Genomic DNA, 24551 nt, shown 5'->3' on the forward strand with positions numbered 1-24551 from the left:
ACGTCAGGGGGAGGGGCGGGCAGGGCGGGGCCGCAGAGACCCCGCCCCCTGCCTCCGGCCCTTAAAGGCGCAGGCCTGGGCGGGCTGGTCGGCGGCTCTGGAGGCGGAGGCAGGTCTGAGCGCGTCGATCCCTAGCATGTTCTCACAGGAGAGTAGAGACTCACCGGAAGAGATGGGGAGAGAAACGCTAAGGCCGAGCGCCAGAGACGCAGAGAAGGACATTGAGAAACGCAGAGACTGGGAGACACCAAAAGAGAGAGACAGAGAGACAGAAAGAGGAAGAAACATAGAGAAAGACACACACACACACACACACACAATAAGACAGATACAGAGAACAGAGACACAAAGAGTGACAAAGACTGAGAGATCTACAAACGGAGACAAGAGGGAGAGACAGAAAGAGACACATAGATATACACAGAGACGCAAAGACCCGTGAAGAGAATGGAGATAAAGAGAAGAGGCAGAGGAACCCCAGAGGCAAGAACCAGGCAGATGGGGCTGTCCACTTTCTCCTTCCCAGCCCACCCTGTACCCATTCAGGGAGCCCAGGAAGCTCTTGGGGACATTGTGCTAAAGGCGGTGGGGGATGGTATTCTGGGCGGAGCCACTGCAGCGGAGTGACCAATCTCTCTAGCAATGCTGCCTCCTACCTCCCAGAAAACTCCAGGCCGCAGGCTGGTGGGCTGCAGTCTCTTCTCTTCTGTACCCCAGCCGGGGCCTGAGGACTCTCTGTCCAGCTCTGTCACTCAGGGCTGACATTTGCCCTTTCCAGGCCTCAGTTTCCAGGCTATAAAGTGAGGGGGAGGATTCGTATGTTGCCTCCCTGGCAGGGCTCTGCCGCTACCGGATTTGCGAACTGAGACTAGAGAGAGCAAGGGCTTCCCTGAGGTCACCCAGTGCTGTGAGGGCCACCCATGCCCTCTAGACAAGAATGGGATGAAGGAAATAGGGTCATTGCATGGTCCTCGCCCCAGAATCACACGGCCCTTGGATGGGGTCCATGACCTGCCCCTGTCTGACCATCTTCTTGATCCCCAGTTTCCCTTTCTAAAAAAGGGGGTGTTATGATAACAGCCGTGTGTTGGACCTGGCTCAAGCCAGCTGATTGTTCAAGTCTCAGGAATTTTGGAACTGGTTGTTAAACAGCCATTATTAAAAATCAAACTGTGCAAACATACAATTCAATTATATTTAAAACAAAAGTAATAAATACTCATCCTATCCTAATTATTTTACTATTATCTATGATCTGAGGCTTTTTACATCTGTTGTATCTGCATAGTGAAACTGCTGTTTAATGAGGTACTGAGCATCTCTCACCCCCGTCCAAAGAACACGCTTTCAGTGCTGTCAGCTTGAAATTAGCCGTGGTGGGAACATTCACAGGATGGGAATTGGCAAATGCTTGAGTCTCCACACCCCTACCCCCCAGAGTGCTGGTTGTTAAACATTTACCAGCGTATTCCTGGTGGATACTATCAGCTACTAGACTCACAAAGGCTTCCTCCTTGCCAGATTCTGAACTCTATCCCTTCTGCCACCCCATGAGGTTGAAGCATCATTATGAACCCCATTTACAGATGAGGAAACAGGCCCAAAGGAGAAAAATCACATGTTCGTCACATAGGTGGTCAGAGGCAGGGCTGGGATTTGAACCCAAGTGCCTCTGAACTTCAGAACTTGGGTTCCTGTCCCTGAATAATAATAGTAGCAACCTCAGTCTGCAATAAATTAATGAGACTATGTAAGTGCTTCGCATTGGGAACAGATTAGAACTTCATAAGTGGTGACATTACTATTACTATTCAGCAAATGGGGCTCAAGAAGTCTTAGGGACGGTGGGAAGCGGAGACGGAAGAGTTCAGAATGGTGTTAGAGAAGCTTTGAGATCCCAAGGGCTCTGAGGGGTGAGGGGCGGGTCCTGGAGATGGGTTGGGGTGGCTGAGTCATCCCCAATTCCTTCCCAGCCTTGGCACAGAGAGCTGCAGTTCTCCAATGCACCACACGAGGGCAGCAGATCTCCTCCCTACACACGTAAGGTACACAAGCACCCTGGCTCCCCCGTTCCCAATACTGCTCCCAGTCCATTTTCCAGATGAGGGGACTGAGGCTTAAAGAAGGGGAGGCTACAATATGGATGAAAACAGTATGCCTAGCGAAGGAAGCTCAACTGTATGATTCCATTTATATGCCAGAACAAGTAAATCCATGGTGCTGGGTGGAGAGGGGAATGGGGAGTGACTGTCAATGGGCTACAGGGGTTTCTCTTTGCGGTGATGAAAATGTTCTGGAATTAGATCGTGGTGATTGCTGTGAATATACTGAAAAACAGTGAATTGTACACTTTAAAAGGGTGAATTTTATGGCATGTGAATTATATCTCAATAAAAAAATTTAATTTAAAAAAATGAGAGAGATCCAACAGCAATCATGGCCCCTAACAAGCCACTTGGTCCCAACCTTCTTTTTTCCTTTTTTTAAAAGAGGGCGCAGCTCAAAGTGGCCCATGCGGGGATCAGGTCGAACCAGAAACTTTTTTTGGGGTGGGGGGTGGGGGAATGGAAACAGGACTTTATTGGGGAACAGTGTGTACTTCTAGGACTTTTTCCAAGTCAAATTGTTGTCCTTTTAATCTTTATTGTGGAGGGTGCAGCTCAGCTCCAGGTCCAGTTGCCATTGTTAGTTGCAGGGGGCGCAGCCCACCATCCCTTCCGGGGAGTCGAGGAATCGAAACGGCAACCTTGTGGTTGAGAGCCCACTGGCCAATATGGGAATCGAACTGGCAGCCTTCGGAATTAGGAGCACGGAGCTCCAACCGCCTGAGCCACCGGCCCAGCCCTCAAACCAGCAACTTTGGTGTTAGCAGCGAGGTGCTCTAACCAACTGAGCTAAGCTGCCACCCGTGGGCCACCTGCTGATTACCACACTGATCTGGGAAAGACAAAGCCTGTCCCTCCTCCCCTTTAACCCCTGAACCACTTCTCCAAACCTACTTGTCTAAAGAGCCCTTACTGCTGGGGCTGAGGTAGGAGCAGTGACCCCCAAGCCAAGCCCCTAACCCTAACGCTAACCCCAACCCCAACTTTGCCTAAGCAAATGATCACTTGTCCCAGCCCCAGCCCCTGAAAGGCCACCTATACCTAAATCCCAACCTTAAAAGTTACCTGAATCCTGCATCTAACTCCACCCAACACCCAATTCATTCCCAATCCCACCCGCACCTGCCACCTCCAGCCTCAACTTCCGCCCTGACCTATCCCCATTTGTGCATTCGGTTAACAAATCTTTACTGAGCACCTACTCTGTGCTAAGCACGGATCTAGGGATATAAAGATGAACAAGGTAAGCACCATCTGCTTCAAATCTACCATTGAATGGGAGCAGTAGAAAATCTATACGGGAGACAGAGCAATCTGATCGTTTCAGACTGTGGAAGGTGCTATGAAGGAATTGACAAATCAGAGCACTGTCCCTGACCTAGGGGAGAGAGACTGCAGGGGGGCAGAAGCGCTTTTGCTGGTTAGGATAATGTCTCCTTTGAGGAAGGGATGCTGGAGCTGAGATCAGGATGACAAAAAAGATGGGGCCACGCAGAGACCTGGGACAGGGGCTTCTAGGCAAAGGGAACAACAATGCTAAAGCCATGCCTCGTGCCACCCCTTTAGGCCTCCAATCCTGGCCTCTGAACCCAGCAGAACCTTCCTTCATGTCTTCACCTAGATCAGGGAACCAAGAGAGAGCTTTGGGCCTGTGTCCAGCAGGGGGTGTCTCCCCAGGTGCCCAGGATGGTGTTGTCACCTTGGGAGGCGTGAAAAGCAGGCAGGGGGGGTCTGATTCCGGCTGGGTGGGGGGTCAGGGTGGGGGCCGGACTCGTCCTCCCAGTCCAACCACAGCCTGGCCTAAAAGGGCAGACAGATAACGAGTCCTTCCCGCTGCTGGCCCCAGAGAGGGAGGGGTTTCCTGACAGGAAATTGACCTCCTCTAACCCCCCCTCCTCAGATCCAAGCTCTCAGCAGTCCTGGCCAAAGTAGCCTCAGGACAGGACAGCAGCAGGCACAGAGGGAGAAGACACTGGCAACAGAGGTGAGTGTGCTGGGGCAGAGAAAGCAGCACTGCTCAGAGTTGGGAAGAGAACATGTGCCCTGAAGCCAGGAGAGGCTGGGGGCAAAGAGACAATCTGAGGCCTTACCTTGGGAGGGTGCCCGCAAGAGAGCAGGGAGAGATGGAAGCAGGAGGAGGGTGCAGGGGGCACTCTGGAGATCCAGAGAGGCTGCAAGGAGTGGAGAGCTTGGAACCCCAAGGGAGAAGAGAGATGAGATGTGTTTGGTTGGGGCTGACGTCCTCCAACTTCAGGTAGGAAGACTGAGGCCAGGGAGGGCTGAGTGCTTTGCTCCATCCCCAAGCGATGGAGTTTTGGAGACGGGAGAGGGGACAAGGGCTGGGATGGAGATGGAGCAGGAGACGGGGATGGGAACCGGGTTGGGAGTGAAGATGTGGATAAACTGGAAACAGGCTGGACTGGTGACGTTGTTTGGGGGCAAGGCCGGGTTGGGCTGGATTGGCTGGGGTCGGGCTTGGACGCCCAGTTTGTAAGAGTTCTTCCATACGGGCACCGGGGACTGGAGGGGAAGACTTCTGCCAACAGGTCAGGCAGCCAGCGGAGGGTTTGGGCCTTTGGGGAAAGGCTGGCAGTGAGGAAGAGGAGGAGGAGCCCAAAGAGGGACGCTCTGGTGGCCAAGACATCCTGTGGGAGCTGGGGGGCTGGGGGCTTGGGGATGCCTCGGAAGTGAGTCAGGGGCCTGGCACTGGGGCGGCACAGAGGGAACTGGAGGGGGCAGGATGTTGGAGCCAGTTTGCAGAGGGGATTGTTGGAGCCAGGAAGGGGAAAGACGTTGGAGCTGGTTTTGGGGAAACGTTGCAGCCAGGTCTGAGGATGTTGGTTTAGGGGTATTGGATCCAGTTTGGGCGTGGATGTGGGAGCCAGTGGGGGAATGTCAAGTCTATCTTGGGCAGTGTTCAATTCAATTGGAGGGAAATTGGAGCCTTCCATTTTGAGGGGGAGGTACAGTTGGGGGAGAGATGTTGGAGCCAGTTCTGGGGAGATGGTGGAGCCATTTTGGGGATGAGGTGCATTGAAACCCGCTTGGAAAATGAAAGATGGAAAAATCAGTGTGTGAAGAGTGTGTATGTTTGAGGGGTGGTATCGATTGTGTTCAGCCATAGGGGCTCCAGGCAAGAGATTGCCATGGTGGCAGCCTCTCTGGGGGGTAGTGGACTTTGAGGACTGGAGATAGTCTGGGAGGGTGTTTCTAGGAACCGGAGACTTGAAAACAACAGCTGAGGTCTAGAGGCTGAAGTTGGGAAGGAAAGAAGGGAGCTCCCCACCAGGAAAAGGCCGTGGCTCCACCCACTCAGGGCGCCTTCAGCATCAACCTGCCCCCAGGCTTCCCATGCACCCCACATGCACAGTCCTGACCCTGTCCTTCGCCTGCTCAGAATCTGTCCCGGTTCAAAACCACGTATGCGTCCAGCAATAATAGAATATGTGAACATCTGACACTACACAGTTTTGTCATAGTTACACAATGGAATAGTATGCAGCACTTAAAATAAATCAACTAGAGTCACAGAGTGAGGCAGGGATAAGGGAGCCAAAAAAAGGAAGTTGCAGGACTCACACAGAATGATAGCATTTATAGAAAGTTTAAAACCATGCAAAACAAGATACTATTTTTGAATACAAGTCTGCGTGGGCATAGGGTAGATTGGCTTGGACATTCTGGATGCTGCTTTTCTTGGGAGAGTGCTGGGGTGAGTGGGGGCAGGGAGGGGCGTTGGGGGCTTCAGTGCCTTTGTAATGCTTGATTGTTAAGAAAACCTGAATAGACTCAAAGTTTGCGGTAGATGCAGCTAGGATTGTAGGCACAGGGCTGGTCATTGAGTTTGTTCTCTATACTTTTCTGAATGTTTGGATGATTTCGTGATTTTAAAAAGCACGCTCCCATGGCTCCCCAGCACCTTCAGAAGAAAGCCAGAATCCCTCGTCACAGCCTTCGGGCCTTGTGTGGCCTGCTCCTTATTGACCTCTCCAGCTTGACTCATCATTCCTCTTCCCCACAAGGAATGAAGTCCTTACCTCCTTCCTTCATTTCCTGTTTATCACCCATTCATTCCCTAAATGCCTGGCCTGGAAGCTGGAGACACAGTGGTGACAGAGACAGCCCTGACCCTGCCCTCTGGAGGCTCAAAGTCCAGTGGGGGACAGAGACTCATTCTCAGACAGTGATAACTCATAGTGGGCAGGGCTACGGTAGGGGAAGTTCTGAGGGGGGCACCTGACCCAGTCTGGGCATCAGGGAGGGCTTCCTGGAGAAGGGGGCATTGGAGTTGGGTCCTAAAGAATAAATGGAACGTGAAGAACAGGTTTCCATGTAGCAGGATCGACAGATGCTGACATGCAGAGGAATCTGGAGTAAGGAAGAGAATGTGGGACAGCGCTGGCAAGGTGCACAGCTGCCAAGAGAGGGGCCTGAATTTTGTCCTGAGGGCACTGGGGAGACATGGAAGGTTAGCAGAAAGGGAAGGGCAGGTTTGTGCTTTAACAGATCCTCAAAGGTTAACTGGAGGGACCAAGACTGGAGACCAGGGAGGAGGCTGCGGCAGGCAAGTGGGAAGGGGCTTGGACTGGGGCAGGGGCCATGGAGAGGAAGGGAGACGAAGGACTGAGGAGATGGAATGGGCAGGAAGCTTCAAGCCCCTTGAGGGCAGGGACTAGATCTGCCTTGGCCTCCGCTGTGTCCCCAGTGCCTGCACAGGGTCAGGCCCAGGGCAAATAAATACCTAGGAAGGTTTTTTTCTTTTCTCTTTCTTTTCTTTTTATTTATTTATTTATTTTTTTAAATTAGGGAATATTGGGGAACAATGTGTTTTTCCAGGACCCATCAGCTCCAAGTCAAGTCATTTTTTTTCTCAATCTAGTTGTGGAAGGTGCAGTTTAGCTCCAAGTCTAGCCGTTGTTTTCAGTCTAGTTGTGGAGGGTGCAGCTCACTGGCCCATGTGGGAATCGAACCGGCGACCTTGGTGTTATGAGCACAGCGCTCTAACCACGGAGCCAACCAGCTGCCCTGGAAGTTTTTTTTCTGATTGTGGTAAAATGCACATAACAAAATTCACCGTATTAATTAGTTTAAAGTATAAAATTCAGCGGCATCTAGTATATTCAGAATGTTGTCAATCATCACGTCTACCTAGTTCTAGAACATTTCCATCACCCTACAAGGAAATTGTGTTCATTAAATGGTCGCTGGCAACCACTAGTCTCTCTCTCGGTGTAGATTTGCCTATTGTGGGTATTTCCCAGTGAGGTTTTGCTGAAGGAATGAATGGGCAGAGATGGCAGGCCTACTGACTGGACAGGGGAGGCGACAGGTCCCAGCCGTGTGACCTGAATGTCTGGGGGACTTGGGTCCCAAGTAGTCTCTGCCCTTTGCCAGCTGTGCCACTTTGACAGAGACGCTTCCCTTCTCTGAGCCTGCTTCTTCATGGAGGAGGGTCAACTAAGATGATACTCTAGGGCAGGAGTACTGTAGGGGAGGGTCTGAATGTTGATGCCCAGGCTCTGAAATCAGACAGGTCTGGGTGTGAAGCCTGCCTTTGTCCCCAAATCATTGGGATGTTAGGCAAGCCACGTTGGCCTTCTGAGCCTGTTTCCGCATCTGCAAAATGGGCATAATCACCTCCTGGGATTGTGAGTGCCCAGCCCCGTGCCTGGCACACATGCCCCAAAGTGCTGGGGACACACAGGCATTGTCATTGACACTACCATTCTCTTCACACCACTGATGGTCCATTATTTTTTCCCCAGGTCCCCTGCCTGTCAAAATGCCCATCCTAAAGAGTCTAGGGGTGGCAGACTCTAAGGTGTCCCGGGCAGGGACCCTGCCCCGGATGTCCTCTAGGAACCCCTTTGAGGAAATTCCAGGGCTGGAAGAAGAAGAGGCCGGGGAGCTAGGGACCCTGCCCAATGGAACATCTTATCGCCGACGTGCCACTCTGGAGAAGCTGGCAGGCCTGGCGTCCTTCCGGCTGGGCTGGACCCCTGGCCGGCGAGCAGGCAGCCCCAGTGACGGGCAGCCCCGCTCTTTCCTGGGCCGTGTGCTGACACCAGGGATACGCAGGAGCTCAGCAGATTTTGGCCTCCTGGGCAGGCTTCAGGGGACCCGAGGCCAGGGCGATGAGGAGGCAACTGGGGAGGCTGCCCGGAGACTGGCCTTCCTGAGACTGGGGCGCGGGCCCAAGCCCCGGCGAGTGTCACTGGCCGAGAGAGTGGTACCTGCAGGCGAGGCGGCTCCTGAGCCCCCACCCAGGGTCCCAGAGCCCCCAAAGATGAAGGAACCATTGTCAGGTAAGTCCAGGCCCAGGCCTGAGAGAATCACAGTGCCCATTCCACCCCTCTCCCTGACCGTCCCCAGGCTTCACACTGAACCCCACCCCAGCCTCCCCTGTGACCCCATCTCCAACTTGTATCTGCCTGTCTCCAGGGACAACGCCAGCTGGTCCCCTGGCAGTCTGTCGTGCTCCCCATCCCCATGCCCACCCCCAGTCTGTTTCTCTCCACCTGCTATCTTTAACCTTACCCCATGTCCAGCGCCAAGTGAACCACCAACTTTGGTCCCACCTCCTCCAATCCCCGCCCTATCCCCAAATTCAACCCTCTTTCCCTCCCTATTCTCAAATTCAACCTCAATCCCGGCTCCTTTCAAAATACCCACATTTCACCTTGACCTTATGCCCCTCCCTAACCTCCATGCACCACTGGATCCCATCCCCAGCCCCAACCCTGGCCCCACCTCAACCTCCTCCTTCATCCTCAGTCCCTTCTCCTCTTCTATCCCACTCCTAAACCCTCAGCCTCAGCTTTGACCTTTAACTTCATTCCCAACTCAGCCCATGTCCAAGCTTCATGTTCAAACTCAGCTCTGTGCCCAACATCTACCTTCATCTTTTGGCTATCTCACCCCATATCTACCACGCTCTGTGTTAGTTTCCTGGGGCCGTAGTAATAAAGTACCACAAGCTAGGTGGCTTACAACTACAGAAATGTATTCTTCTCTCGGTCTGGAGGCTAAAAGTCTGAAGTCACAGTGCCCCCTCGGAGACCTGTAGGGGAATCCTTCCCGGCCTCTTGCAGCTTCTGGTGCTTTGCTGGCCATCTGATGTCCCTGGGCTTGTGGCTGCATCACTCCGGTCCTCTGTCTTCACATGGCGTTCCCTCTGTGACTCTTCCCACCACCTTCCTCTGTGCATGTCTGTCTTGGTGTCCAACTTTCCCCTCGTTATAAGGACACCAGTCATACTGGAGTAGGGCTCACCTTACCGCCTCCTTTTAACTTGATTACCTCTGTAAAGACCTGTTTCCAAATAAGGTCCCATATTCTGAGGTCCTGGAATTAGGACTTCACTAGTCTATTATCTTGGATGGGGGGGGGGACAATTTAACTCATAACACCACCATCTGTATCCTCAACCCCAATCCCACCCCAAACCCCAGTGCCTTCCTCAATGACTTTTTGGTTTCTACCCCATACTTATTCCAACCCCAGCAGCAACGTCCACCTTGAGACGCATCATATGCTTGTCCTCAAACTATTCCTTTCTCCAAAGGCCATTTTTAACCTCTTCACTCTGCCCATCACCATGACAACTGCCAATCGGTCCAGCCCTCTTGCGTAGCCCATTTTTCTCCTCTTCACCCCCCTCCCCAACTTCCTCATTTGATGCTAGTCTTTAGATGCCCCTCCCCAGCCCCCAATTTCAAACCCAACCTCAAACTCAACCTCCTCCTTCATTCTTTTTTTTTTTTAATAAATCAGGTACAAATCTTTAATTTTTTTTAATTGGGGAATATTAGGGAACAGTGTGTTTCTCCAGGGCCCATCAGCCCCAAGTCGTTGTCCTTCAATCCAGTTGTGGAGGGCGCAGCTCAGCTCCAAGTCCAGTTGCCGTTTTCAGTCTTTAGTTGCAGGGGGCGCAGCCCACCGTCCCATGCGGGAATTGAACTGGCAGCCCTGTTGTTCAGAGCTCGTGCTCTAACCCACTGAGCCTCCGGCCGCCCCTCCATTCTTAATCCCATCTCCACTCCCATCCCGAGTCCCAATCCTAACCCCCCTTTTCAACCTCCCTCTTCTACTCCATCCACAGTCATAACCCCAGCTCACGTCCAAACCTCATCTTCACACTCATGCCCCTCTGTCTTTACCCATCCTCAACTCTCACCTAAACTCACCTCCACCCATGTCTCTAACCCCATTCCTACCCCAAACGCCAGACGTCATTCTCAATTCCTTTCCCACCCCCTGTACTGATTTCAACCCCGACTTCACCCTAACCCGAACCTCCCTCCTCCCAACGCCTACCTTCACCTCATCCTCATCTCCCTCTGAATCCCCGACCCTGTCCCAGTCCCCACCTTCATTCAATCCCATCCCCAGTCCCCATCCCAGCTCCTAGCCCTCCCCCCATGGACAGCCCATGCTGTCCCCGTGCTGGGGACCTCAGGAGAGCCGTTTGTGCGTCCTCTGATGCCCTCCACATCCTGACCAGAGGCTATTTCAGCCCCTGCTCCCTGGGGACTGGGAGGGCACTGCAGGGAGGTGAGAAGGGGGTGACTGGAGCCCCCGCCTTCTGGAAACGGATGGGCAGAAATAGCCCTGGCCAGGAAATAGTTTCTCTGCCAGGGAGGAAGTGGAGGGGGGTGGAGATGTCGGGGGTAACCCTGGGCCACTGGCACCCCCCCTCCTTCACTCAGAGGCCTCTCAGCCCAAGGCTCCCCTCTCTTTGGGGAGTCTGAACTCATCACCCCCAATAGCTGTCCCCACCCACCAAAGACCCATCTCTGGTCTTGCTATCCTCTCCCCTTGTCCAAGCTTCTGCCCTGCCCACTGGTCCACCAGCTCTCTCCATCCCTCTCTCCTTACCTGGCTGGGACTGTTCTCCCTCAGCCCTCCCACTTCTCTATCCCCTCCATGTCTACAACCCGTCCCCCCTTCTCTGACCCCTTTCTCTGGCCCAGATACACTTTTTTCTATCCTAACTCCTCTTATGTCCCCAACCCTTAGTCCACCCCTTGGTGCCTTCTCTCTTGCCCTGACCCCTGACCCCGTCCCCTAACCTTCTCCTGTCTTTCTCACCCCTCGTCCCGCACTTCCTCTGACTCCCCCCTCCAATCCTCTTACTAATGTGACACCCTCTATCTAGTCCTTTAACCTACTTCCCACATGCGGACGCTGGCTGCCATGGCCAAGCCCTCTCTTCCCTTCCCTAACGTCCCCGACCCCTCCCTGCCGTGCTGGCCCTGGCCCTTGCCCTCTCATCCAGCCCCTCGCCCCCATCCTCCCCTCCCCAAACCCTGACCCCTTGCACCCCTTTCACTTCTCCCCTTCCCCCCTCCCTTGACCTCCTGCTCTACTTCTGCCCCCCTCCCACCAGCCCTAAATTTCCCCTCCCCATCTCCTCCCTCCCCCTGGTCCCCACACCTCTCCTCCGACACCCTTCTCTTTTCCCGCTTCTCCGGAACCGCCCCTGACGCCTCTCTCTACAGCACACCTTCCCCCTCCCCTCCTCTCTCCGGTTCCCCTACTTCCCGCCCCCCCCCCCGCCTGTTTTCCTCCCCCTGACTCCCGCTTTGCACCCACAGTGCTGGAAATCCTGAGTTTGATCCAGCAGCGTGAGCTCGCGCGAGCAGACGAACACATCTTGGAGCTGGAGGCCGAGGAGCTGGCGTCGTCGGGGGGCGGCGCGCCTGGGCCGCCCAAGGCTGAGGGCGCAGGCGGGGGCCGCCGGGCGCGAGACGTGGCGCTGCTGTACGAGGCCCTGCAGCGCGAGCTGTGGGCGCTGGTGCGCGAGACGCTGGCGGGCCCCGGGCTGGGCGCCGGCGCTGGGGCGGGCGCCGTGGCGCAGCTGGGCCAGGTGCTGGTGCAGGAGGAGGCTGCCGACGGGCGCCGGGGACCGGGGGCAGCCCGCAGGCTGCGTGCCCACTGGGCAGAGGCGGTGGCGCGCGCTGCGCGGGAGCGCCTGGAGGCCGCGGCACCCGGAGCGCCCGGCGGCCTGGCGGGGCAGCTGGAGGCGCTGCGGGCGCGGCTGCTGGAGGATATGGGCGTGGTGCGGGGCCGCCTGGCACCCGCCTACCCGGCCGGCCTGGGCGCCTTCGGCGTCTACCTGCGCGGCTACCACGGCGCGCTGGCCGAGTGGCTGGGGGCCGCCGCCCGCCGGAGGCTGCCGCTGGCCGACCGCTACGCGCTGCTGTACTGGCACAACCAGGTGTACCCCAGGTGAGAGGGGGCCGCCGCACACCGCACCACGGATTACACAAGGTCGCGTGGAACCCTTTCCCGGCCCCCACCCCCAGCCAGGGCCTCCAGATCCCAAGGACCTTGGAACAGCCGACCTTGGATTCTAGAACGTTAACACCGATGACCCCCGGTGCCATTTACAATACTAGAATCATAGCGCCGTCCACCCTTCATGCACATCCATCCTTCCAGTTCTGAAAGCTTAGCACCTTCCAGTCTTAGAATCTTAGCTCCGCTGATTTTTCCAAACCTAGAACCTTTGCATCACGGCCACCGACACTCCTTGAATCCATCCTTCTAGTCCCAGAACTTCCACACTGTCCACCCTTCCAATCCTAGAATCTTCACGTGGTGGACAGTTACACACCTAGAATTTTAGCAACATCCACCATTGACCCTTCCAATCCTACAATCTTAGCACTCACTGCTCACCCTTCTTGTCTTAAAATCTTGGCACTGTCCACCTTAGAATCCTAGACCCCTGACACTGCTCTTTCTTTAGATCCTAGGGCATTAGCATTGTTGACTCTTCCAATCTTAGAACTTCAGGATTGATGATGCTTCCAAAACTAGAATCTTAGCACCAGTGAGCCTTCAAACCCTGAACCTTAGCCCCTCCCCTCTTTGGATCGTACACCCTTGACGCCACTCATCCTTCCAGGCTTGTTGGCCCCTTGAATTCTGTAATCTTAGCATCTAAAACCTCAGCACCATTGCCGCTCCCAGTCCTGGAATCTGATAACCATCAAGCTTTTGAATCCTAAAACATACCTCTTCTTGTGGCTGGGAGATGGAATACGGTGATTAGCCATGACTGTGACCTACGCACTCCAGGAAAAAGGGAGTTGGCCGCACCCAAACCACACATTGGAGAGTGAAGGGGCTGGGTGGTTCCTCAAACAAAATCAGGATGCTGTCCCTAGAAGAATGGGAGGGCTACAGCTACCAACAGTAGTGACCCCTGAGGTCCCACTTGGAAATATATGTTAACGACACTTTCACACCATCATTCCTGGGAGATGGCAGCAGGAAAGGGAGTCTGGAAATCTTCCTGGAATGGTGGGACATGAGTTAAGTCCAATTCGTAGAGAGGCTGTGCTTATGGCTGAGAAGATGTCATGAGCAAAAGTCTGGTGTGTGTGTGTGTGTGTGTGTGAGAGAGAGAGAGAGAGAGAGAGAGAGAGAGAGAGAGAGAGAGAGAACTGCACAGGCTGGGGCATGCAGGTGTATAAAAGTGGGGAGTGAGGGCTGGACTGGAGAAGCCTCCAGGGCCAGCAGACGCAGTAGGGACTAGGAGAGGAGGTGGAAGGGAGCTTCTGTCTGGTGAAGCCGATCATGGGTGAGACCTTGCGTGCCCACAGTTCATCAAGCCTGGACTTCACCCCTACAAGTCTTGCCCGGACACCATCCATCAGGCAGCTGACTCAGAGAGCTGGGGCCAGGGGAGCCACAATTTCAGAGACTTCCTTTGAGGGATGAGCAAAGCTGGCCCCAAGAGAGGAAGGGAGTGGCCCAGGGTCACACACTGGTGTGAAGGGCTGGAGATGGGAAGAGTTTAGTTGTCCAGTCCCACCTCTCACAGACCTCCCTCCCTGTCTTACCTTCCACCCCCAGAGAGGTCCTAGGGTTGGTGGATGTGGTCGCCCTAGAGAACGGGGAGCTGGGGTCCCTTCTGTCGCCTGGCACCGTGCGGGGCTTGGAGGATGAATGTGTCACAGACGTCAAGGTACCTGAGACTTGGCCTTGGGGATTTGGGAGGGCGGGGGAGGCACTCTGCAGACACTGAGCTTGGGGGTCCCTCCGCTCCCCCTTTTGCTGTCTCCATCTCCCTTTCCCCGTTGTGGACTTCTGAGTTCTGTCCAAAAGACATAGGCGTGTAAGCCCATACTGATCACTTCTGTCTTACATTCAGTCGTTCAGTGCTGCAAAGCACCCAGCTGGGCATAGAGACACTCAGTAAAGGGTCAGTACATTTGAACATTCAAAACTCAGAGCAAAAGAAAGTTGTCACAGAACCTCAGCTCACAGACCCAGAGACTCAGAGAAGGAGGCATCCAAGCATCCTTGTATATAAGCACGGCTGGTCCTAAACATGGTTAATAACTGGCTGGGACTGGCACCACTCAGCAGAATGGCCCAACCGTAAGCACCTAGCCCGGTCACCGGGGTTTCCTGCCTGAATGTAGGTCCTGCTGCAGCCACAGAAATCAGCATTTTTGCAACTTGAGAGTCTAGAATCTTAGACTTCAACATATCTAGATTCTCAGACTCACTGAGTTGAAGACAACATCGGGCCAGAAAATCAGAGATGTGTTAACCTTAGAATCCCAGACCCTGGGAATTTTTGAATCCTGGAATCTGACAATCTTGAATGATTTGCTTTGTAGAACCTGAGAGCCGAGTCTTAGGGCCATCAAATAATGAGCATTGACCCTTAAACCTTCTGGGTAGTAGAATGAGGAAGGTTCAGACCACAGACACTTAATATCGAGCTCCAAATCACAGACTTAGCAATGGAAAAGGCTCGGATGTTTACTGGTCTAGCCTTCCTCCCCAGTATAAACTTGACGAGCTCACTGGTAGACTCCAGACCTACTTGGGGCTAAGGTGTGGGGATCATGGAGAGAAAGAGAGGGAGAGGCTCCCAGGTGACCCCAACTCCTGCTTCTCCGCCCACCACCCACGCCAGGCTCAGACTCGGGCAGCCCTGCTCCGGGCTCTGCAGGAGGACGAGGAGCATTGGGGGAGCACAGAGGACTGGCCCAGCAGCCTGGCACAGGACGTGTGTGAGGTAGGAGCGGGAAGGTGGAGGAGGATCGGCTGGACAGTGCTGGGTGGGAAAGTGGGGGCTCACCCCCTCTTCATCCCTTCTCATCCCCTTGGACCATGCAGCTGCTGGAAGAGCACACAGAGCGAGCGCCCCGCATCAGCCGGGAGTTTGGGGAGCGGATGGCTTACTGCTGCCTGGGGGCGCTGGCGGAGTTCCTGCAGAGGTATGGTGGCTGGGGGTAGGTCGGGCATTGGGGGGGGGAGGGGGGCGCTGCAGTGGGGAGGTGAGCTTCAGGACCCAGGATCCAACAGAGGAGAGATGAAAGGAAAAATCAAGGCAGGATGGGCAGCGGGCAGTGGGGAACGCAGGCTTTGCAGGGCTAAGTGCCCAGCAAGGGACCTTTGTGCCGCCCTCCCCCTCCTCCTCCCACTAGCTTCCAGCAGCGTGTGGAGCGATTCCATGAAAACACAGGAGTCCGGGAGCTGCTATCCGACACCTATGTCAGCAGGACCATCACCCTGGTCAATTGCGGGCCCCCCCTGAGGTGAGAGCACCCACAGTGCATGGGGGAGAGGGCCAGTCCCAGGGGACCAGCTGAACTGAGGTGCCTGGATCCTGGGTGGGGATCACAGAGCTGGCCTCCAAAGGCAGGTAGGTACATGGGACCTTCGTAGCCTAAAACCTGGGACTTTTAGAAAAAGCCACAGCATCACCGAGCACTGGAAGGATGGACTCATCAGAACGCTCGGGTGTGAGAATTTCCGCAGCCTGGAAGCCAGACACACGCTCTAAGAATTATTTTTTTTTAACCTTTTAATCTTACTTTTCTTTTTCATTAACTTAAAACAGTGAAAAGTCTCACGCCCACCACATTCCTCCCCCGACCCCCACTTAGAGGCAGCCGGTTATTGTTAGTGTCTCCCATTCCTTTGCAGGGATATTTGAAACACTCACCAGTAAATATGTATACATAATAAGTGTAGATAGGCATATATACTGTGCCCACTTCATGCATATGTAGATATACGCATATCTTATACACAGAATACATATATTTAATGCACATATAAGTAAATACATTTAAATATATGCATACGTATTACTCCTTTTCCTTGTTTAAAAAAATACAAATGGTAGAATATGGCACACACTCTGTCCCTTTAACAGCTTCGAGATCTTTCTGTTAACCCACGAAGAATTCCCACATTCCTTTCTCATATCTGAACTGTGTTCCACTGCTTGGATGTACCATCATCTATTTCTTCTGTCCCCAAAGGATGGAGAGTTGGCTCCACTCTTTTGCAGAGAAAAACCTGGCACATCGGTCAACTCCTATAAACACGGGGACTCAGGGATACATTCCTTTCAGTGATGGAGGGTCATCGACCGTTACAATGACAGAAAACAAGAAGGGTAGAATTTTAGAATTACAGTGGTACCTCGGTTTTCGAACGTCTTCGTTGAAGAACATTTCGGTTTACGAACGCTGTAAACCTAGAAGTAAATGCTTCGGTTTCGAACGCTCCTCGGAAGTTGAACATGTCACGCAGCTTCCGCTGAGTGCAAGATCCTGAGGCCTAGTTGTGGGCTGTTTTCGAACATTTCAGAACTCGAACGGTCTTCCGGAACGGATTACATTTGAAAACCGAGGTACCACTGTATAGACATTTAGAATCACAGACTTTGAGAATGGAGACCTCTCCACTCTCACCCAGAGGAACAGGGTGTTCCATCCCACAACACCCTGTAGGCCCCTAGACATTCCCCAGAGACCCCAAATTCTGCAGTCTCCCAGATATCCCCTGATATTTCTCAGCCTCCAGAACCTCCCCAGAGCCCCTGACTTTTCCCAGCACCCCATCTGACCTGTCATCCCTGTGTCCCATAAAACAGGGTCCATCTAAGGCAGGTCCAGGCAGTTGGGCTGAATGTTGGGGCTACTTGACTTTTGACTCCACTAATCCCCACAGGGCTCTGGCAGAACGCCTGGCCCGAGTGGGGCCCCCTGAAAGTGAGCCGGCTCGGGAAGCAGCAGCCAGTGCTCTGGACCGTGTGACCCGGCTCTGCCACCGTGTCCTGGCCGACCTCCTGTTCCAGGAGCTGCAGGTGAGTGAGGCAGGGGGCTGGTGGGGCCTGTGCCAGATAGAGGAGTGTACCCCCCCATCCTTCAGTTCCTTTCAGCCCATGACTCAGTGTTTGGGAAGCAGGCGGGGGTAGGGGGTGATGGCCATGTCTGGGCCATTTGGGGCGGCAGAGAGGGATACAGGAAGGAAGAGGTGGGAGGATATGGTCCAGGGAAGGACAGAGAGCCACCAGCAGGAGGGGCCTTAGGGATTGGGTAGAGTCCCTCCCCTCTGAGGTCCCCCAAATCCCTGCCCAGCCCCTCTGAGACCCTAGGGCCCCATTCGTCCTTCTCTGGGCTCTTGTGCATGCCTGGATGGAGCTGGGTTCAGACGTGGATGAGAGTGTGGGCAGGGTGGGGGGGGGGAATGGGGACTGAGATGACAGCTGTGCAGTTGAGTGGTTTTAATGCATGCTCCATCCAGGCTGTACATCAGCTCGTGTCTCGCTTCTGCTCAGAACCCTCCATGGCTCCCAGCTCACTCCGGGCGAAAGCCCAAGTGCTTGCCATGGCCTCCAAGGCCCTGTGCAGTCCGCCTCTTCCCTCTCTGACCTCATCTTCCACTTTCCCCCTCACGTAACTCCACTCCAGCCACACCGCCCCCCCTTCTGCTCCTGAACATGACAGACGTTCCAGCCTCAGTACCTTTACACCTGCTGTTGCCTCCGCCTGGGCCACTCTTCCTTCCAGGAGCCACATAACTCCCTCTCTCACCTCTGAAGTCTTGAGTCAGATGTCACCTTCTCAGTGGGACCTCTCCTGATTGCCCTATTTAAAATAGACACCCTGAAGCACACAAAAGAAAAACAGAGAAAATAAATAAATAAATAAATAAATAAATAAATAAATAAATAGAATAGACATCCCGAGACTCCCTTCCTCACTCCCTGCTCTATTTGTCACCAAAGCACTTACTGTCACCTGCCATGCTATATCCTTTGCTTTGTTTGTCTTCTCCCACTGGAATGTTAGCTCCCGAAGGGCAAGGATTTGTTGGAAAGTTTCTAAAATAGTGGCTTCTATGGAAAATTTCAAACATATACAAAAGTAGACAGAATGACAGAACAACCACTTGGGGACCCATCACCCACGCCCAGCAACTATCAGCTTCACTCTGATCTTGTCTCATCTCTCCCCCCATTTCTCCTGCCCACTGGATTCTTTTAAAGCAGGTCCTTTGTATCCTAACACCGTCCATCAACCCTTCAACCCGTATCTCTAAAAGCTCAGGAATCCTTTTTAAACAAACATGACGACAATGCCGTTTTCATACCTGACGCATGGAGCAAAACTTCCCTAATGTCATCAAATATCACCTTGGCATTCAGAGTCCTCTGACCTGTGTATGATTATCCAGCATTTGTTTGTTTTATTCTGCGCTGTGTCCCCAAGGGTTCTCTCATGTGTCCCCAGTGACCCACCTAGGGCTGGGCCCACAGGAAGGGCTCAGAAAGTGTTTATTGCGTGACTAAATGGACAAGTATGTGAACGAAAGTGAGTCGGTGAGGGGGAGTGTGGGGGTGCCCGGAGGTGGGGTACAATCTGTGTTTCAGGCCCGGCTTCCAGGTAGGGGGACTTGGGCATATTGCTTATCCTCTTGGGGCCTCCATTTCAACAGAGGACTTCCAGGTTTCTCAGGTGGCAGTGAGGAAGCAATGGGATGGTGGCCATAAAGGGCTTAGCTCCGGCCCTGGCCCGCGGGTATTGGCCATCGTTGTCTTCATACATGTAGACTTTATAGCAACAGTAACGTGTCCTGAGCCAGGCACTGTACCAGGGACATCAGCTCATTTAATTCCCCCTCGCTTTTCAACAAGAGCCCACAGGCCCCATTTTTGTAGGTTCAGCAAACTGGGCTACTGTCTGGATTAGAGAGCGGGATGGGGGTGCTGGGCTGAGTGGAACAGGGACCTGCTCCAGAATCCCGCGGGCACCAACCCTGGAGGTCTCCCGACACCTCACCCTCCTGGTATCCACCCAGACCGCAGCGTGTCCCCTTTGCTCCCCACAGCCTCCGTCTCAAGGACAGACCCACTGCCCTTCCCACCTCCAGTATTTTGTCCAGAGGCCTCCCTCCCCTCCCCCCAGCAGGTTACTACTAGTCCTGTGAATCTACCACCTGGGTTCTCCTTTCTCCCCCCTCACCTCCTCACCTCCTCTGACTGCTTTGGTCCCCGCTTTACCCTCATTCCCACCTCCCCACCCTCATTTCTGCCTTAGTCTTGCCGCCTCCCATAGATCTTGGTAAAGCACAAACCTGACCCTTTCCCTCTCCTGTTCAGAACTTGCCATGGCTCCGCAGTGCCAGCATGAGAAAGGGGGGGCTCCTCACACAGCCCAGAGGACCCCTGCATGCTCCAGCCCCCACCATCTGACCAACCTAATCCCTCCTCTGCCCCATCACTGGTTCCAGCTTCAGGGATGCACAGAAGGAGGCAGTCACACAGGGCTCCCTTTGCTTAGAAGGGCCTGAGCTTCGTTTAATTCTCTACTGTCTCTGTCTTGAAGTTCTTAATTGTTGAACAAGGGTCTCCCATTTTCATTTGCATTGGGCCCTGCAAATTGACCTTTCTGGTCTTCCTACGACTGGCAAGCCTTTCTGAAATCTGAGTCTACTTCACACTTCCTTCTGATTGAGCCACTCTCTCTCCCACCCACTACCTGGCTAACAGTGACCATTCACCCAGGGCCTCAGCTTAGGTGTCCCCTCCTCCAAGAGGTCCTCCTTGACTCTATGCTGACTCAGGCATCCCTCTGGGCTTCCTAAACCCCTGCCTGGGCTCCCCCATCCCAGCCCTGGATGGTTACTGTCTGGGGATGTGTCTGTCGTTCCCTCTGGACTCTAATCCCTAGGAGGGCAGAGCTGAGGCTGTCTCGGTCACTGCTCTGTCCCCAGCACCACACGGCCGTGGTTCAGCTCCAAGCAGGGTTTGAGGACATGGTATGTTGAACTGGTAAATGAAGAAAGAGGGTGGCGGGAAGGGGAGCTGTGACACCCACCCCCCCCACTGTGTCTCTCCCAGCCGCACTTCAACAAGCTGATGCGCAGGAAGTGGCTGAGCAGCCCCGAGGCCCTGGACGGCATCGTGGGCACGCTGGGCGCGCAGGCCCTGACCCTGCGCAGGATGCAGGATGAGCCTTACCAGGTGCGGCCACTTGGGGGGAGGAGAGGGAAGGAGGGTGCTGGGGAGACCCCTTCAAGGCGGGGAGCAGCCCTTTCGGGGTGAGATAGGTGGCGCTCTGCCTGGGGTCTGCGGGGAGCGGTGCCCGTGAGTACTGGGGCATAGGGCGAGGTGAAACTCCGGAGAATGGGGAGAGGGCTGGGATGGGCCACCCTTTGGAGCCGATAGGGGGTGTCTGCGAGTTGTTTAGGGGAAGAGGAGGGTATCATCAGACAGGACCGGGGTCACCCTCGGGAGTTGGGCGCGGGGAGGCGGACTGGCGTTCTGTACGCTGGGCAGGGGTTCCCGTTGGGCGCCCGGAGTGGGGAGCAGCAAGGGGGGTCACCGGCGGCTCACACGCTCTCGTGTCTCCCCCGGTTCCTAGGCGCTGGTAGCGGAGCTGCACCGGAGGGCGCTAGTGGAGTACGTGCGGCCCCTGCTCCGCGGGCGCCTGCGCTGCCGCTCGGCGCGGACCCGCAGCCGCGTGGCCGGGAGACTCCGGGAGGACGCGGCACAGCTCCAGAGGCTGTTCAGGCGGCTGGTCAGTGTGGCTGTGGGGGTGGGGGCGGCAGTCCGAAACCAAGGACCGACAGCCAAGACCGGGGCTTAGAATAAGACTCTCACTCAACTTTGCGTCCATAGCAACCCATAACACGCCAGGCCTTGCCCTCTGTGAGTGCAAAACCCGGCGACGGCTGGCCTCTGCGCGCAAATGAGTAGAATTATGGTCCCTAAGCATCGTTGGGGGCTGAGATCAGTTATGTGCTTAGAACCCTACCAGACACAGAGATGACACTACAAACATCAGCTATTATTCTGAGCACAGGTGGAAGCCAAATAAATGCAACAGAAACTCAGAATCTTAGCGTTCCCAAATTCAAGAATTTAAAACCACCAACATTTATTTGTACCCAGTTGTCATCAGCAGTACGCAAAGGGCCTTATCAGACTTGATTCCAGAAGTTTCTAATCGGGAGTCTTTGGAAATTTGGGGGGGGGGGATTTTATTGAGAAGGCAGTGATCACTTGTACAGGTATCCAGTTTCCCCCCAAAGTCTGCAAACTTGGACGAGGTTCTACGGGGTGCTCCAAATTAACTGCAAAACTGGGAGTAGCTTCTATTATGCATTTTTATTCAAATTTCCAAATGTTCCAGAGAACTTGTGATCACAGTCTGTCCTCTGCCCCGTTTTATAGATGAGGAAACTGAGGCCAGGAGGGGCTGGGCCTTGAGAGGGTGTGGTTCGCGGAGGGGGCGTTGGGAAGAGTGTGAGCCCTGGGCCTTCTCCTGCAGGAGTCCCGGGCCTCGTGGCTGGATGCCGTAGTGCCCCATTTGGCCGAAGTCCTCCAGCTGGAAGACACTCCCAGCATCCAGGTGGAGGTGGGGGTGCTGGTGCGAGACTATCCAGACATCAGGTGAGTGTCCCCTTCCCACTTCGCTGCCAGGCCGAGGTCTCCGGAGGGCCTTGGCATCCGTCCCTGCATTTCCTGCCTCTGGGGTGAGGGAGGGAGGTGGCGAGCGTGTCTGACGGCCGTTTCCTGCTGGACCCAGGGCATTATTAATACGATTTCCCTCCTTCGCCTGCCGCCGTCACCGTCGCTGCCGCCGCCACCAGGGCTCGAAAACAAACAAGCAAGCACAGGAAGCGCAGGGCAGGGGGGCGCGGGGCCGCCTGGCGGCAGGAAGGGCCGGCCCAACAGGGGAACCGCGGGGGACACGGGGACACGCACCGGCACACGGGCGCACACGCATTGCCACAGCGGCAGGCACCATTCAGATCCTGGTGGACCATTTCCTTTCTCTGTGGTCCTCTCTGACCTTCGTTTTCTCATCTGTTTCACGGGGATAACAGTACTCTTTTCATAGGATTATGAAATCGTCGTCATCCCGCTCAATTGTGACAGCAGCAGCGATATCAGCTCTTACTTTCTGAGTCCTTATGCCAGACCTAAGAAAGCATCTCACACACCCACTCTGTAAGAGAAGGGCGGCACTGTTCTAAGTGCTTGGCACCACCTGAGGCGGGCAGAAACTAAGTAGCTTACCCCAAATATCACAGCCAGCAAGTAGCAAAGCTGAGACTTGAACCCAGGCAGAAGGCTGTCTAAAGCTAGCACACCTCACCACCACACCACACTGCCCCCTGTAAATGTGGGATGCTGGTGGCAGTGGTGGCAGTGGTAGCAGTACCAAGGTGCTATTCGGGCAGGCAGACATTCTGTCCCCAGAGAAACAAAGCATTGGTGGGGTTTAGGTTCCAGGGTTGAGGGTGAGGGTTCCAGAACTGATTCAGGATGGATAGTTCTGGTTCTGGGGTGCGGCGCTCACGTCCTTGGGAAGGCACAGAGCCCTGGAGTCCCATCAGGGTGGGGGACCCAGCATTCTTACTGGATTGGGGTTTCTGAACTTGAATATGAATCTCGGTTTGAGAGGTCTCAAGCTGGGCTGGAAGGAGAGTTCCAAAGCTGAGTTTGGGGGCTGTTCACTTGAGTTAGAAGGTTCTTGAGCCTCATTTTAGGTGAGTGTTTTGGAGCTGTGGAGATTCCAAACCTGGGATGTGGGGCGGTGTAGACACTGAGCTGGGTTGAAGGGAGTAGTGAAGGCCCCAGAGTTCTGAAAGGAAAGTTCTGGAAATGAATGTTGGATTCAGGATCTTGAGTTGAAATATGTTGGTGGCTCTGGAGTAGAGTTTTGGATCTGCGATCGGGAACTGAGGTGGGGGTTTCCATTGTGTCAGATTTAGGGACAAGGGCTGTAGGATAGAGTTGGGTCTGAATTGAGAATGAGGGTCCCCAAAGTAAATTTCAGTTCTGGAATAAAGTTTTGGTTGAGCACAATTCTGGGAATGGGTTGGGGGGTGAAATGAATGAGGATTCTAAGGTTGGAATTGGAGATGAAGATTCCAGAATGGGTTTGAGAGATTTTGAGTTGAGCTTTGGCTGAGGGCTCTGGAACTGTTGAGAAACTTCCAGACCAGGCCTTGAAGTGAGGTGAGGGTTAGGTTGGGGATGTGGGTGGGCACCACATTTGAGTGATGACGTGTGGCTGTTTGAGATGAGGGTGAAGATGCAGTTCAGTGCTGCTGTAGATGCCAGAGCTTAAACAGGTGTGAGGGCGCCAGAAGGGAAATGTTTAGGCTGTCTCAGCTAAGTTGGGGCTGAAAATGAAAGGTTATTTTAATCAGGAGCTGAGACCGGGGTGGAAAGGAAGATTCTTGTGCTGGGTTTGGAGGCGAGGGTTCTGGAATCCTTGTGAGTGGGAGGATTTGGGAATGGTTGGAAGTGATGGTCTGGAAGGAGGCTGGCTTGGGGGGAGCGGGTGGGGGTCTGGGGAACAGAGAGGAATCTGTGGGACTGGTGTGGAGGGGGAATCTGGAGGGGTTCCAGAGCTAAGACAGTTCTGACATGGAGCTGGTCAGGTGGGATCCACAGGTGGGCGGGGTGTGCACCTGGAGCCCAGAACCCCCATGCACCTGTCCCTTCTTCTACCCCCAGGCGGAAGCATGTAGCCGCTCTCCTTGACATCCGGGGCCTGCACAACACAGCCGCCCGCCATGAAATCCTGGCTGTGGCCCGAGACCTGGAACTGTCTGAGGGGGGAGCCCTGTCCCCCCCTCGCAACCGTGCCTTCTTCGCAGACATCCCCGTGCCCCGCCCATCTTTCTGCCTCGGCCTCCCTCTCTTCCCGGGCCACCTCTCCCTCTCCCGGCTGGCCAGGCCCAGTTTGGCCCATCTGCCCCGGCTTCGGCCTCTGTCTCCATCCCGGCGTAGGGCTCAACGCTGAGACTCTCCCAGCCCTCCGCCTCAGTGCTCCCCATCTTTGCTGCTGACACAGTCCTCCGGACTCCTTGCCTGGGACCACAGAGCCCCTGGGAGGGAGAGGTCCTCAGAGGTCTTCTCACCCACCCGCAAACTCCCTGTACAGGAGAGAAATGAGGGCAAGAGGGAGCAAGGACTTTCCCAAGGCCAGGAGACTCATTCCCAGCACCACCTCCTCAGCCCAATGTGTGGCGGGTGGCGTTGCAAAGGCTCTACACAAATATCCCAGGCCCCCCCTTTCCCCTCACCTCAAGGTCTGGCTCCAGTCCAATGTATTAAGGAATGTACGATACTTAGAATAAAGAGGTTTCTATTTAACACAA

General features: G+C 54.5%; 1 protein-coding gene across 1 annotated transcript; it reads left to right on the plus strand.

Moving 5' to 3' along the window:
- The first annotated feature begins 4018 nt into the window (after positions 1–4018).
- EXOC3L2 (exocyst complex component 3 like 2) lies at positions 4019–24551 on the plus strand. Its single transcript, XM_019754797.2, has 12 exons — positions 4019–4089; positions 7871–8410; positions 11702–12335; positions 13971–14082; positions 15046–15147; positions 15249–15349; positions 15560–15670; positions 17097–17232; positions 20272–20394; positions 20795–20950; positions 21704–21825; positions 23905–24551. Exons 2-12 carry the CDS (start codon positions 7888–7890, stop codon positions 24191–24193), a joined length of 2409 nt encoding a protein of 802 aa, XP_019610356.2. The 5' UTR covers positions 4019–4089; positions 7871–7887; the 3' UTR covers positions 24194–24551.

This window comes from Rhinolophus sinicus, linkage group LG11 (assembly GCF_036562045.2).
Source record: "Rhinolophus sinicus isolate RSC01 linkage group LG11, ASM3656204v1, whole genome shotgun sequence".
Lineage (NCBI taxonomy): Eukaryota > Metazoa > Chordata > Mammalia > Chiroptera > Rhinolophidae > Rhinolophus > Rhinolophus sinicus.